Here is a 16,067-nt window from a genome sequence, read left to right as displayed (position 1 = left end):
GAGATCGAAGTTCCTCCACAACAACATGAATGATTCAATTATACGGAAACCAAATACTGAGTCATTGCTGCTAAATGTGGTCTTAAAATCTTCTGAATCATGGAGTGTAAATAGTTTGTCACCTGACTGTAAGATATCTGAAGTAAATCTATAAAACCCTTTTCACAATAGTTGCAAAATGTTTAAAATTCAGTACAATCAACAGTTTTACAGGCATTTTCATGACCAATAAACACAAAGTAGACTTTCAATATGATAGAAATCGATGCCTTTACTACAGTAGAAGTCTGCATGGGAGCTAAATGAACTAAGTGAAATATGCAATAAGTATTAAATATACTGTAAAGCTTTGAGTTATGCAGTATTAAAGCTGCAGTATCTAACTTTTATAAGAAATATTTTTTATATTTGTTGAAATTATCATTACGTTGTGACAAAATAAAACAGGTAATGTGTGAAAAATCAAGCTCCTCTGCCTTCTCCCAGTGCTAACTAGAAGCAACCAATCAGAGCCAGGAGGTGTGTCTCTGTGCTGTCAATCAGGCCTGTGTGTGCACCGCTCTGATTGGTTGTTTTTGCAGGGCGTGGCTCTTCAGATGAAAACAGCAGCACAGGGAGCAGATTTCACAAATTATCATGACATTATGATAGTTTTAACAAATTTGTAAAAAACATATATTTTTAAATAAAAGTTACATACTTCAGCTGTAAAGTTCTGTTTATTTTTTGTCTGAAATGAATCAGTTTTATCAACAAGTAAATAAGCAAAATAGACTACAGAAGTCCAGATTCTAGAAAAAATGAGGATAGACTTTTAATATGGACTATAAATTTATTCCCCACATCTACATGATTTACTTTCCGGTATTTCAGTTATTCCTTAAAGTCTGAAAATATAAAACACTTTTTCTTCTGCAGGAGCTGGAGGCTGGTCCCCCCTCACCTCAGACCGGTATCAGTGGCTGGAGGTGAACCTGGGCGAGCGAACCAAGATCACAGCTGTCGCCACACAGGGCCGCTACGGAAGCTCTGATTGGCTGACGTCTTACCAGCTGATGTTCAGCGACACGGGACACAACTGGAAGCAGTACAGACAGGAGGACAGCATAGGGGTGAGTCCATAAAGTCATAAAAATTTGCTGAAGCTTCAGTTCAATTTAACTCTCCTAGTATTTATGTAGTACTTAGTGTTTAACAATGTTAGTCTGCAGGGATCAGCCCTTCCTGAGTAAATTATCACAGTCATCAGGAGCCTTTGACTCTTCATTAATAATGGATGAACCAATGAAAGAGCTCAGCTGACGGTCCTGACCTGCTGCCAAAACACTTGAAGCTACTGTTGACGGCTGCAGAGAGAGCTGAGACCAGCCTGAAGCGTTGGCTCGCTCACTCTGTGTGTTTTATTGTGTATTTGGAAGAAACTCCATAGCTGAACTTCTTCATGTTCAGCCTGTCAGAAGTACAAATGAAGTCAGTTGAAAATACAACAGAGGTGAGGAGATGGAAGACAAACAATACCTCTATGTGGTTGAGCATTTATGCTGTGATGTTGGGTTTCATTTGTACAAAAACTGCATTAAATTTGTGTTTAATACAAAACATTTCTATATGGAAGAGGATTAGGGCCACCAAAAGAAATCAAGTAAAATTCTGACTTGGCACTCAAAATTTTGATTTGTTTTTTTCTTCTCAGAATCGTTTTAAAAAGCCAGAATTATTCTTCACAATGAGCCCTTTTAGGACCTCTTGTCACTTTAAATCCATATAAGTTGCTGCCGGCAGCGCCCATCCTAACTCAACATTTACACTCGCTCATGTAAATGGCTGCAAACAGATGCACAACTCTAATGCCATACATCTTTGAAAAGCAGAAGTAGGGCCTCCTGCACAACCAACAAGAATACAGCACATGGCTTCTGTTTGGTAAGTGAACAAAACACTAATCTTTTCTAGCAGATTAGTGGAAAAGATTGTTTGGTCAGCTGGTTTTACCAGCTGACCAAACATGCTGGAGCTTTATTTGGGTTGCTAGGTGATGGACTGGGGTTGCTAAGTAACGGCACAGTTTGTGACTCAACAGGTTTGGAGGTTTTTTGAAATGACTGGTTTTCAAGTCACCAAAAAACATTAACTTACTTCCAGAAACAGCTTTCGATGTTTTAAGTATTTGGGCTGGTTATGCAAAATGTGAATTTTTCTTAATAGGTCCCTTAAACGTGCCCGATCAGTCTGACTGGGACAGTGTCTTCTATTTAAAATATAATTCCAGTACATCAACAGCTAGCAGGTAGGAACCATGCTGTATTGTACATTTAGGAGGACATTTATCCGGAGTCAAAACGCTGCAGGCTTCAGGGCTAAGGAGAGGGGATTTTGATTAGAGTTTGAGTCGAGGAACTTCGCTCATGCGGAGAGAATCCAGCTAAGCTAAGTACTAAGGATCTTCTCAGGCGGACCAGAGAAGGGCTTCTTACGGATTAAAAGCATTTTGACCTGACACTCTGCATAAACTCTCACAATCTCCCTGACATTTCAGAGTGTTTTGGAACTCCTGTGAACTCAGAGCTTAGAGAGAGTGAAAATAGGAAGTACTGGAGCGCATTTTTCTGTAATGCTGATTGCTTCATTTTTCTTAACTGTACAACTGGAGTGGCTTCAGTTACTACTGTTTTGTCTGAATTTTAATAATTTTTATAATTAGTGTAAAAAAACACTCATGAGTGGTAGATAATGTAGACATCTGTTATGTTTTACAGTTAAAATATGTAGAACTATGTGACTTTGCATGACTGAGTCAGTATAATTTTTGAAAAATCCATTAAAAATCATTTATGAAGGGTTTCATTTTTTTTTACCACTGAGTAAACAAAATTTGAAAGTACTAAAATTGGTTGATGTAGGTTTATAGAAGCACAAAAAAGATAGAAATAAACAACTTGCTACAGTTAATTTTTCAAAATACTACTGCAGGACAGGTTTTCTTCAGAAAACCTTTATGTTTTCACTTGTTCTGATTGTTTGAATATCCTGAAATGTTTGCAGATATTTAAGTTAGCGACCAAACTAAAGTTGCCTTCATGTATTCATCCTAAATATGAAAAATTTGTCAAATTACCCCGGGCTCCTGATTGCTGAGATATGCACTAGTGGGTAAGGAGGTAAGAAGATATTTCTGAGTAACTGTAGTTTGTTTATCATGTCCCCGTTGTGTGTTTTCAGTCTTTTCCAGGTAACTCTAATGCAGACAGCGTGGTTCAGTACAAACTGCAGCAGCCGGTCGTGGCCCGCTTCCTGCGCCTCATTCCTCTGGACTGGAATCCCAGCGGGCGGATCGGACTGCGTCTGGAGACCTACGGATGTCCGTACAGTGAGTGCTCCATCCTTCACTGCTCTCATTAGAGTCTCTGGGGTTTAACAAAGAAAAAAATCACACAGTTTCTCATGCTTGTAGAATTAGTCATTAGTCTAACATATAGTGGATCCTAATGAGCGTTATAAGTGGTTTTAATTGATTTAATGGTCAGAGCTGCAGGTGATAATAAACAATTCAGGGATCTTTAAATGCATTGCTATTGAGTGATTCTAAACTTTATGGTGAAACAAATAATGGCTGAACTAATGAACTTGTTGATTATTGTTTGTGTGTTTTATATTTCAGGTGCTTAAAACCTCCAAACAACCAAACAAAAGTTTATTTCACTGCTTAATCAATGCCATAAGAGGAAATCATACACAACAGCCAAAACAAATACAAATGTGATGCACCACGGCAAACATATTAACGAGTTGGTAGAGCAGAAACGGAGAAAATATTTTCTGAGAGAACAGTGATTTGTGTTTTTTGGAGGTGTTTTGCAAAATGCACTTGTTCAAGTCATAAAGAAACCGCTCCACGCTTTAAATATATGTTTTGGAGGGTTTTAAAATGGTACACTGCAAAAACATAAAATCTTACCAAGTATTTTTGTTCTAGTTTCTAGTGCAAATATCTTAGATCTTGAAATAAGACAAAAATGACTTACAAGTAGCTATTCAGCAAAAAATAGGAGCTTGTTTTAAGTTAATAATTCCTTAAATAATTCAATTAATACTAGTACCATTGCAATTTATTTCACCAGTTGAATTAGCACTTTTCTTTAAAATCAGTTTAAGGAATTGACTTAAAGCAAGCTCCTATTTATTGCTGAATATTTGATAAGATTTGGTTTTGCAGTGTGAACTTTGTATTTGAATTCAGTTTGTTTACAAGTTTGAACAAATTTTACTTAATAAAGATGAGTTTACTTTTATTTTGAATATCAAAAACTGCATTAGGGATAAAATTTCCCTTTGTTAGAATAATATAGATGTTCAAAAATTTATCTTTTTAGCAGCTTTTTAAGATGAAATTATCCTGAAGGTTTGGTTCCCATCAAAAACTTTGGGAGAAACTATCAGAGCTGATTTCTCTGAAATCTCGTTTTCTGAGTGCCAACATTCTTTTGCCGTGACCAAAAAGTTCGGATACATGGCTTCTACACACACAACCATGCTGATATCTCTGCTTTGTTTCAATTTTCAGCTTCTGATGTGGTGGGTTTGGACGGCAGCAGCAGTTTGGTGTACAGACTAAGTCCCGGGTCAAGGCGGGCTCAGAGAGATGTCATCACATTGAAGCTCAAAACCCTGAGAAACTCCGGGACGCTGCTGCAGGCGGAGGGCAGGGAAGGAGTCGGCCTCCGTCTGGAGTTAGAGAGAGGAAAGCTACTGCTGCTGTTCAGACAAGGTGCTAATGTCTATTGATAGACACAGAGAGATCATGACGCTGCAGAACATTTAATCTGCAGAGAGTTGGTGGAATCTATCCGTGATGGCATTTCTTCTGATGAGGAGCATTTCCATTTCAGTCATTTGGCACATCTTCCAGACCTTTGATTACCTTCTATGTGGATGATGAGGAAAACACACACCTTACTTCCTGATTAAATCTTTGTGCCCACTCTTCTGATGCATCCCAGTCTGGTTAAAGCCTTGATTGATGGCGCCCATTTGCTGCAGCATGTGTTAGGGCTGGACTCTTCTGGTCTCGATGCATGCCAGGTGTGTCGCTGTGTGTGTGTGTATGTTTGAATAGGATTACACCAGCGGTTGTCATGTTGCCCATGCTGAATCATCACCATCTGGCACCTCTCTCACCAGAAACCCCGCTGACCACAGAAATACTTCATCTTCACATCCAGCTTCTCCTCCTGCCTTCTTCTCTTTGCACCCTTTTCCCTTTTTTCAGATCTTTTCCTGGATTTTCTCCTGATTTCAACAAACTCCAGAATTAGCAATAAAGACTGCATGATAGTTTCGGATCTCTTTATGTGCCAACCCTAATTTCAACCCAGTTTTTGTAAACACTGCAATTATAATCAAACAAAATATTTTTCTACTATCAAGAATTTTAACTGTTTTCACAACAAAATGTGAAATTAAACAATGCTGTCTCACAAATGGCAACCAGATACAGAGCTGTCTCTTTCACCACCAGCTGTGTTTTCATTTGCCTTAAAATTGCACAAATTTGAATTATGCAAAAAAAAGAAAAAAAAAGAAAGAAAAAATTGCTTAATGGAAACATACAAATTTTGACAAAACTCACAATTTTTGATAAAATGTGTAACACCTTATTTACTGCGGTAGGATGAGGTGATTGTTTGGCTTCTGTTTTTGGCAAAACTGCAAAGGAAACTTTTTATTTCCAACAGAAAAGTCATGGGATCAACAACAATGTATTTTGGTACATTGTAAAAACAGGAAACCTTACCAAGTGTTCGTCTAGTTTCTAGCACAAATATCTCTGCACACTTGAATTAAGACTAAATTAACAAGAACTTTTCAGCAAGATGTAGGAACTTGTCTTAAGTAAATGTTTACTTAATATTGATGAAAAATTGTTTCATTTGCAGATTATTTCACTTACAACACTGGGAAAAAGTCTTCTTATAACTGAAATGATCTGCCAATGGAACTAACACTTTTTCATTAATTTTAAGAAATTCTTGACTTAAAACAAGCTGACATATCTTACTGAAAAGAAACTTGTAAGTTAGTTTTATCTTATTTCAAGCGTATTAAAATATTTGCTCTAGAAACTAGACAAAAACACTAAGATTTTCTGTTTCTGCAGTGCACAACTCTACTTTGTGTTTATTTTTTTAAGGAATTTTCAGCCAAAAGAATCCTCTTAAAATCCCACGTCATTAAAGAGACACTATAATTTAGTGAGTAGGAATTAAACCGATCCATCAAAATCATGGTACAAAGGCAGAGGATGGTTCTGAAGATACTTTCTTCTAACTACTCCCTCTCTGCCTTCTCGTTTCTCTTTTAGTTTCCTGTTTTCGTTTGATTATTATTCGCCTTTGTTGTCTCCGTGATAACAAGCGGTAATTTGTCTTTTTAATCTCCAGATATAGCATCTTTCGATCTATTATCCTGTCTCCCTCTTACATTACTTTGTATTTGGGTCTCTTGGTTGAATGATCTTTATATTTCTGATCCTCATTATTTCAGTTTCTGCCTTTCTCTTTGTTTTACTTCGGAAACTCTTCATCCACGGATCAGAAATTTTGGTTTCAGACTTTGTAATTTGGTTCATCTGATTTGTACATTGGCCTGGAGCTCAGTCATGCTCCACTTTGCTGAGCTAACGACGACTCAATCTCCTTCAGAGAAGATGTACTGTACTTTAAAAAGCAACCTAATATAGCATTTATTTTAAAACATACAGAAATCTGTAATTTACTGTTAATTGAAAGAATGAGGTCATCCATTTTTATTTGGTTTTTGCACAGTGACTAAGCAGACATTCAAAGCCACTGTTACCGTCTGCATGAGTTGTTAAGTTTTCTGAAATAGTAAAATTGGTTACAAATAAATTAACAATTATGATCATCTTATCTTAGGGATGAATTTTGTATTTTTTGTTAAGGCAGTTCATTGATATATCAGCTTGGTGCTTTACCAATGAATACCAACTCACAATCCATATTAATTTTATTCATTTTATTTTAATCAAGTTAGAAAAACAAATTAATGCTGATATGCACCTGAAATTTATGTTTGCTGAATAATATTCACACACTCAACTGTGGCCAGTAATTATGATGCACATAAGTAAAAGAAACAGATGGAGGCAAGAACATCTTATTTATCTATTTATTTATTTACTTCATGATAAGTGATGTAATAAAATCCCAAATGGCTTACCATTCTAATTGCACACACAACATTTTCCTTTCCAGTGTTTGATAATTAAGGTTGGAGGTGATTAAAATGGATATATCAGTGCATGAGGGATAATGCTGCAGCGCAATCAGACCTCCTGCTCGGCCTAATGAAATTTATGGTGGGATGTGATTTACAGTTACTCCACTGAAAGTATTTAGGAGAGCTTTCAGGAATCAATTAAACAGCCAATCCAACCCCCTCCAACTTTAATAAAACATCCCATGGTTATTAGCATCTATTCATTTATAAATATGCTTTTTAGTGAAAGTTAAGCTGAGTAAGTTGGGACAGTTTTACAGCCAGGAAGTAATTAATCTTATTTAGTTCCTTCCCACAGTGGACAAAACTGATGATATAAACAGACACTAATGTTTCATCTTTTCATGTCTGCTTGCAGACTCTTTCTCCATATTCAATATTTACAATCCTATAAGCAAGGAGCTCATTGATTACAGATGACCTCTATTACAATTCAGATCACAATCTGGTGCAAGGACTCATTTGCTTGGAGCAATATTTGGCTTTTATATTCTGCACCTCAATTTTTCAGAACAAAAATTCAAAGCACTCCATTATACGACGGAGTATGAGGACGATTGTAGATGCAAAAAAAGAGTAGTACACTTCCGCTAAAACAATCAGAAGTTTTCAGATTAATCTCAGAAATTTTCCAGAAAAAAGAAATCTGAAATTTTTCAACTTTTGAAACTCTGAAATTTCCATTTTTTTCCTTACAATTTAAAAAAAAAAAAAAAAAAACTTTCCCGGTGCTTTTCTAGTACGTTTTTGACTTTTTAAACTCAAACACTTCAAAGTTGTTTTTTTTCTAAAACATTTCTGAGATTAATCTCAATATTTTTTTCTTGCCAAATTTTTGATTTTTGGAACTCAGACATTTCCTTGTTTTTTCTAAAAAGAAATTCTGAAATCACAATTTCAGATTTGTTTTGGTGGAAATTTACTTTTTTCCCCCCCTACCTACAGTAGTCCTGATATGCTTTTCATAACATGATGTGTATACATAATCCTTGAATTTTGTTTATTGCCACTATACCACAAAATTTATTCAATGCATTTTATTTAGATTTTCTGTAATGGACCAATGCAATTGTGTGTATATAAGTGGAAGGAAAGTGATTTTCAAAATGTTTTCAAACATAAATCGCAAAAGCCGTGCACCTACTGGTAAATGGAGTCAATTTATGTGTAAATCAATATTCGTATAAATAAATACAATTGTTCTCTGATTATTCAATCCGTTGTGTGAAATATTACTGTCAATCATTGTGAAGGGAGCATTGAAAAACATTCATATCCACAATCCCCAAAAAGCTGATTCAGGGGCTAAAATATGGACAGATCACACTTCAGAAGAAAACTTGTGACATAGTTTATGTGCAAACCTTCTCAATTTTACATGTTATTATATTTAGCTAATTGGACCAACTTTTACTGCCATCAATCATCACATTAATGCATATTTTCAGTTGCAGAATCTCACAAAGTTTGTTAGTGACATTTTGATGAAGAAAATTCTTCAAAATGTTAATCATAATTGATGTATTCACACATATTTATCCTCATCGTTTTCCTTCCATTTCACGGTTATCCTCTACTTTATTGCAACTGTGATATATGCACATACAAAGGCTACTGAAATTGAAATAATGAGAAGGGTACGTGTTTTCAAACTGTACATTTATTGATGCCTAAAATGAATGGCCCTTTGTTTCAACCTGCAAAATGTTCAGTAATGGGTGGGTGGAGCTGCAGGCTGTGATGTGGAAGAGCAAAGACAGAGACTACTTCATAAATGAATATCAATTCATTCTCCTTGTTTGCACTCTCATATTGATTCCCGTTTTTGCTTTTTCTTTTCAATTATTCAAGTTGTAATGAAATCTTCCCTCTGGAGAGATTCTATCTTGCAGTCCTCTTCCTGTTCTCACTACTTCATACAAACTAATAACTGTTCCATTAATCAATGCAAGTCAAGAAATCTAATTTGCTTTCATGTTGAGCCGTCGTCTTTTATTGACTGCTGCTTCTTTTTTTGTTGTTTTTAATATACTAAAAGTTTCACAGCATTTTTCTCCATGTAAGTGAAGTTGCATTTTTTACTTTAAACTTTTAGTGAAATACTTTTTACTGCAAACAACACAAAATCTTACAAAGTATTTTAGTCAATTACAATTGAAATAATATAAAATTAACTTACAAGGAACTTTTCAGCAACATATATGAGCTTGTTTTATGTCAATTATTCCTTAATATTGATGAAAAGTACTTGCTAGATTGGCAGATTCTTTACTTTTAACAAGACATTTTTTCCATGTTATAAATAGTGGAAATATTACTTTTTTAATCTATATCTCTTAATCTTATCTTTTAATCTAAGGAATTACTTAACTTGAAGAAAGTAACCAAGTGAGTTTTTTCTTATTTCAAAAAGTACTTGGTAAGATTTTGTGTTTTTGCAGTGTAAACTCACAAAATATTATAACATGTTTGTCTTTTACCAAACTTTACATTTTCTCTCTGAAGTTAAAATTGATGTTGCCTTGCTAATATCTTATGCATTTTTAATGCTATATTGTATTCAGTTCTTTCTACTCTTCCGTCTTGCAGCAGAAACAAGTTTTTTCTCTCAGTTCTTTGGGGATTCTGGAACGCATCCACTAATTCGGGTCTGCTGGTGCTCATTTATGATTAATGATGCGTTCCCTCTGTAGTCTTTCAAATTAGACTTCATAACATATTTGGCTTCTGTTTTTCGCTGCTGGTATATAGATGTTGACAGGAGTCTCCAGCGAATTTGGAGAAGGTGACCTCGTCGTGATCCTCCCTGTAGTCTGAACTGAATGAAAACATTCAGAGCAGAAAAGAAACTTTTAACACTATTGAAAACTTAATAACTTAATTTTTTTTGTCTACTTAATTTTAGGTAGGACTTCATCTGCTGAACCTCGACGTCTTGCAGCTCTTGGAAGCCTTTTGGATGATCAGCATTGGCACCATGTGGCAGTGGAGCTACACGGCCTTCACCTCAACCTCACAGTGGATAAACACACGCTGAGGGTTAAAATCCCGCCAGAGTTCCACCACCTCGACATACAAGAGGTCTGATGAACCGAAAAGCTGCTTCAGCTAACAGCATAAATCCACGGTTCTGAGTTGCTAATAATCTGTGTGTTTGGGATCACAGCTGCGCGTGGGGGCAGGTCAGGCTCTCGGGTCTCACAAGCCATTTCACTCCAAGAGGAACTTCCACGGCTGCCTGGAAAACCTGCTGTTCAACGGTCTCAACCTGATCGGACTCGCCAAAGTCAAGGACCACAAAGTTTCTCTAGTGGTAAGTTTAATCCACCACCAGGACTTAGTCCTCTGCTAGGAGTATCTGTTCAGACTGGCTTTAAAGAACAGATCCGTGGCTACGTTCACACAGCAGGTCTTTTTTTTTCTGAAATCTTATGTTGTTGTTTGCGGGTCGTTCAATCAAACCCGACTGTAATGAGACTTGTGTGTGAACAGTTTATGTCCCCAAAGTGACCGACATGCGCAGACGAAAAACGTTGACGTTTCACAGCATCGCATTGCTTACTGAAGCAACGATATATGGATCTGTTTATGGATCGATTTAAAAGTTTATTCACCAATAAGAGTCGACAGGATTATAACAAGATTTAGAAAACTAAAACACAATTAATAACAATTAAATGCAAATATCTTAGTACATTTGAATTAAGACAAAACTAATTTACAAGTAAGTTTTCAGCACAACATAGGAGTTTAAGTCTAATTCCTTATTATTGATGAGAAAGTATTAGATACAAGTGAAATAATCTGCCAGTACTTTTTCATTAATATTAAGGAATTGGTGTAAAACAAACTCCTACGTTGTTTTGTAAAATTACTTATGTTAGCTTTGTCTTATTTCAAGTGTACTAAGATATTTGAACTTGAAACTGGTAAGATTTTGTGTTTTTGCAGTGTAATTATTTCTTTTTATGTTTTCATTGTTGTAAATGATTAGAAATAATTCACCAGGTTAGAATCGTTTATTATTTTTTGTAGCTGGGGTTAAGTTTTGTTACCTGCTTGCCTTTTTTAGCTTCATCTTGAGATGAAGATGTTTCTTTATAAATAAAAAGGTGAAGAAACAAAAACATTAAGGACAGCAGAAAGAGAAACTCGGCATTGAAAGTGTCCTAATAGTGTTTTTCCCTTTTCATTTTCTCTTTATTTAAGCTGTATCAGAGCCTTTCAGGTGTTTCTATGGACATTAAAGGAGCCATCACTCTTAGGGAAAGTGTGAGGAACTCCTGCTGGGGATAATAAAAGCAAATTCAAACTGTGGACGAACATGTTCAGACTCTTGAAGTCAGGTGTTGTAATGAGGCTCTAACTCTGAAAGGGACTGTCAGCAAACTTACAGCCACTTCCACCGCAGAAAACTACAAAGTGCTTTTTAACGTTCTGCGGAGGACGCTTAACAAGACAAGAGGTGGAGGAGATATCTTGTCAGTTCCCAGGGTTTTTAAGGTAACGTTTTTATGAGGCAATGAAGCCTTCTGAGACTTGAATCATTGCACGTCATTTTAAGTGCACCACAAAGAGTTTTTACATGTCATCTGTGCTTCCATTGCATGGTAAAAGCAACTGGGGATAAAACTCCCTGCATATCTGGCACCGTTATAGTTTACTGCTGCAGCCTGAGCATCGGACAGTTTCATCATCACTACTGAGAACAACAATCTGATGATGCAGGGTGCTCTCTTCTTTCTGATTTTGATTCTTTATCTGTTTTACCTTTGCGTGAGGTGACTTTGGTATTTTAAGTATTCGTTTCTAATCTTATCCCAAGCTTTGCTGTTATCAATATGGAAATACAGTTGTCCTCCTTAAGGAGACTCGCTGATGAGATCACCGTGACAGAGGCCACATCAACGCGCCCTCTGCAGCTGATTAATATTCATGTTTTCTGATGCTTTATCTCTCCAGTAGTCATTTAGTTCACTCTAAGTTTTCTTTTTTCTTTTTTGTTTTTCAAGGGCAATGTGACCTTTTCCTGTGCCGAGCCAGTTCCTGTTGCCGGGACGTTTCCCGGCCTCCAGAGCTTCCTCCAGTTGCCGTGGACAACGCCATCGTCTTTGGGGAGCGTGTCGATTGGGTTTCAGTTTCGGACCTGGAACAAGGCGGGGCTTTTGCTCACCTTTGAGCTCCCTCAACAGGGAGGCGTGGCCTGGTTGTTTCTGAGCGAGGCGAAACTCCGCCTCCAGATCCAGAAAGGAGGACGGGTTCTGCTGGAGCTCTGCGCAGGTCAGCTGAACGTCACTTCTAGACTACAATTTAACCAGTAGTCTAATGTCATAGGAAACCATGAACAAGCAGCAAAGTTTGGTCACAGTTATATATCTGCATATGTTTCAGGATGTTGTGCATCCCTTAAAACAATCGGAACGAGTGTAAACATTGTATAGCCACTCCAGTAACACTTTATTTGAAGGGTTGTGCATAAGACTGACATAATACCTGTCATAAACATGAAGGAGTCTTTATGAATGTCTTCTTGAAGTGTTATTTGGTAAATAATTACATTTTTTATGTAAAGTTGCACTAAAAGTTGCATTAAAAGTCCATTAAATGTCAGTTTTGCATTATTCAGTAAATAATTACACTTTAAATGCAAAATGTAATTAAAACTTGCATAAAAAGTGTCAATTTTGCATTAAACGTGTCATTATTTACCGAATAAACATTCATGAATCCATTAATCCACCCAAGCATGGCTGTCTTGTTTGACAAGCGTGTTTTACAGAACCTATTTTTTTTTTTTCCAACTTTGATGTCAGGTAAATATATTTTGTTTATTAAGTCCTCATGTTAAACAAACATAAGTAAATTAAGTTTGACAAACTTAATCTGACTATAAATTAACTCAATACTTTTTAAGTTGGAACTCCATTCTCCTTGTACGTTGTTTCTTCACCATTAGCGCATGGAACAGTTCATACACAAGCATGATTAACAGCGCGAAGACCCTCCTCCTGGATCTGATTGGTTGTTTTTGAACAGGAATGATGCATTTCTGCAAACTGCAATAGTAGCACTGGGAACAGCGCTGTTTTCTTCTATTTCATATGACACAGTCTGAATAAATATGTAGAAAACATTTTTTTGTAAAAATTATATACTGCAACTTTAAAGGGGATTTTAAAAAGATGTAGCGGACCAACAAATATGCATATTGACAATGTTGCTGTTGCATAATAATCTGAACATATGCTTTTTACTGATTGCTGGTAGCTGGTCACATGGAGACTCTGAAGTATGAAGCTAGTCTGAGTAGCACTGATTTTCCTCTTCCTCTCTTCATCTTGTCCCTAAACTCGGTGCCAGCGCTTCTCTTTGACTGCATGACAAATGGGTTTTGTCCCTCAGAAACCTGCATATGCCCAATTTGCAAGGGTGCATACTTTCCCCCATTGGGAGCTTCGGAGGTGACTGACCTCTCTGCCAGGGCCTTAGCACAGCATTTATTTACTTTTGCTTGGAGAGTGGGATCCTTTAGCTGCTTTGTGAGATCCCATGTGTTGCAGCCAGAACAATGGATAAAAGCCAAGCGCACAGCAGCCGTGTTGTAAAGTGTTGCTTTAATATGCTACTTTATTTAGTCTGCTGTAAATGTAATTAGGTTATATCCTTTCATTACTATCCAGTGTGAAGGACCCCTACCTAGGGGTGGACATTTATCATACATAACATTTATCATGAAATCTTCTTTTTATCATGATAAGAATTCTGATTTGTTGTTGTCATAATAGATTTCAGTTACTGATGGTACATTGAAATTCAATTCAATTCCTTTTAACCATATCAAATGTTATTAAAGAAATTTTAAAGCAGCTAGGTAGGAAACAACTTTCCAAATGAAAACACTCTATGTAAATTTGTATGGACTTGCAAAGTTGTTCTATTATTTACTGTTTGGTGAAGAATGTACGTACAAAATCTATATACAATTTTACCTTATTAGCAATGACAATAGCTTTATGAATAAATATTAGATTACACACGTTGTTTGGTCCCTGGAAGAGGACGCTGTGCACAATACCCCAAGATGTTGAAATTATGTTGTTGAGCAAATCGTTGCCACAGGAAAAAAATTGGCAAAGGACATAATGAGATATTGATGCACTTCAACAACAAACAGATACTGAGGGCTGACGAAGCTCTGCGTGGGTTTGGAACAAGTCAATCACAGAAAGAGTGCAACTAACCTGCTGCTGCTGTTTCTGCAGTCAATATGTATGAATGAGCCTTAAAATGTTGTCTTAATTATGAGACATGATTTCTAAAAAGCCAGTGATAGGCTAGCAGTGTAAAAACTCTAAATCCTACAGAGTGTTTTTGACAAGTGTCTAGTTTACATATCCTAATACATTTGAAATAAGACAAAATAAACTTGTAAGTAATTTTTCAGCAAGTTATAGGACCTTATTTTAAGTATAATTATAACAAGACATTTTTCCCATGTTTGAAATTATCTGTCAGTGGAACTGTTACTTTTTGAATCAATATTTAGGAATTACTGACTTAAAAACAAGTTCCTATTTCATGCTGAAAAGCTCATTTTGTCTTATTTCAAATGAACTAAGATATTTGCACTAGAAACTAGGCAAAAATACTTTGTAAGATTTTGTGTCTTTGCAGTACGGATTAGAGTTCCCACACTGCAAAAATACAAAATCTTACCAAGTATTCTTAGCTAGTTTCTAGTGCAAATATTTTATCACACTTCAAATAAGACAAAACTAATGCATAAATAACTTTTTAACAAGATATAAGAGCTTGCTTTAAGTAAAGAAATTTCTTAAAATTGATGACAAGATTTTTGTTCCACTGGCAGATTATTTCACTTGTAACATGACACAATGTCTTGTTATAAAGTGAAATAATCTGCTAATGGAACTAATTTTCTCATCAATATTAAGGAATTAAAAGCTCCCGTATCTTGCTGAAAAGTTACTTGTAGGTTAATTTTGTCTTATTTTGAGATATTTGTCCAAGAAACCAGACCAAAAAAACTTGTTAGATTTTATGTTTTTGCAGTTTTTGAAATGTGAATCTGTCTTTAAGGTTCTGCTCTCAGTGACGGCCAGTGGCATTCAGTGGCGCTGACCTCCAGGCGAAGTCATCTGAGTGTCTCTGTGGATAAAGATGAAGGCGGCAGTGCTCAGGCCAGCCCGTCATTTCCTATCGCAGTAGAACGTCACGTCTTCTTCGGTGGTAAGGGCAGAAACAGATCCTAACTGAGCAGTTCAGACTAAAGAATTAAACTTCAGCATCATAACTGTCTTGTCTTCTCCTCAGGATGTCCTGCTGGAGACGCTCAAGGATGCAGAAACAACTTCAGTTCCTTCCAGGGCTGCATGCGTTTACTCAGACTGGACGGCAGGATTATGGACCTGATCGCGGTGCAACAGAAACAGCTGGGAAATTACAGCAACCTGCAGATTGACATGTGTGGAATTATCGACAGGTTTGTAGTTTAGACAATCTTGATTACTCTTTCTTATCCGTGGTGCAGACAGTTCTGGAAATTTGGCTCTTTATACACACAAAGACAAAGTTTTAATTGACGTGATGCATAAAGTATAACACTTACAAAAAAGCTTTATTTGAACCTTTAAGATTCAATTTTGTATAGATAAGAGAAAACAAATCTATCCTTCCAGTTCTTTCTTTCTTTCTTTCTTTCTTTCTTTCTTTCTTTCTTTCTTTCTTTCTTTCTTTCTTTCTTTCTTTCT

General features: G+C 36.3%; 1 protein-coding gene across 1 annotated transcript in view; it reads left to right on the top strand.

The window, feature by feature from the left end:
• cntnap3c (contactin associated protein family member 3C) overlaps positions 1–15,799 on the top strand; it is a gene marked incomplete at its 3' end in the record, with an annotated part of 56,658 nt that extends 40,859 nt beyond the window's left edge. The window contains exons 3-10 of the mRNA XM_015051419.1: positions 919–1,112; positions 3,220–3,367; positions 4,562–4,765; positions 10,202–10,377; positions 10,463–10,609; positions 12,309–12,576; positions 15,397–15,546; positions 15,631–15,799. Coding sequence (XP_014906905.1) covers positions 919–1,112; positions 3,220–3,367; positions 4,562–4,765; positions 10,202–10,377; positions 10,463–10,609; positions 12,309–12,576; positions 15,397–15,546; positions 15,631–15,799 — 1,456 coding nt within the window. The remainder of the gene's footprint in view (positions 1–918; positions 1,113–3,219; positions 3,368–4,561; positions 4,766–10,201; positions 10,378–10,462; positions 10,610–12,308; positions 12,577–15,396; positions 15,547–15,630) is intronic.
• Positions 15,800–16,067: the final 268 nt, after the last annotated feature.

This window comes from Poecilia latipinna, unplaced genomic scaffold, assembly GCF_001443285.1.
Source record: "Poecilia latipinna isolate Pla-1442-1.1 unplaced genomic scaffold, P_latipinna-1.0 Scaffold1044, whole genome shotgun sequence".
Taxonomy (NCBI): domain Eukaryota; kingdom Metazoa; phylum Chordata; class Actinopteri; order Cyprinodontiformes; family Poeciliidae; genus Poecilia; species Poecilia latipinna.
Note: the sequence above shows the minus strand (reverse complement) of the source record. Positions and strands in the feature narration are given on the sequence as shown.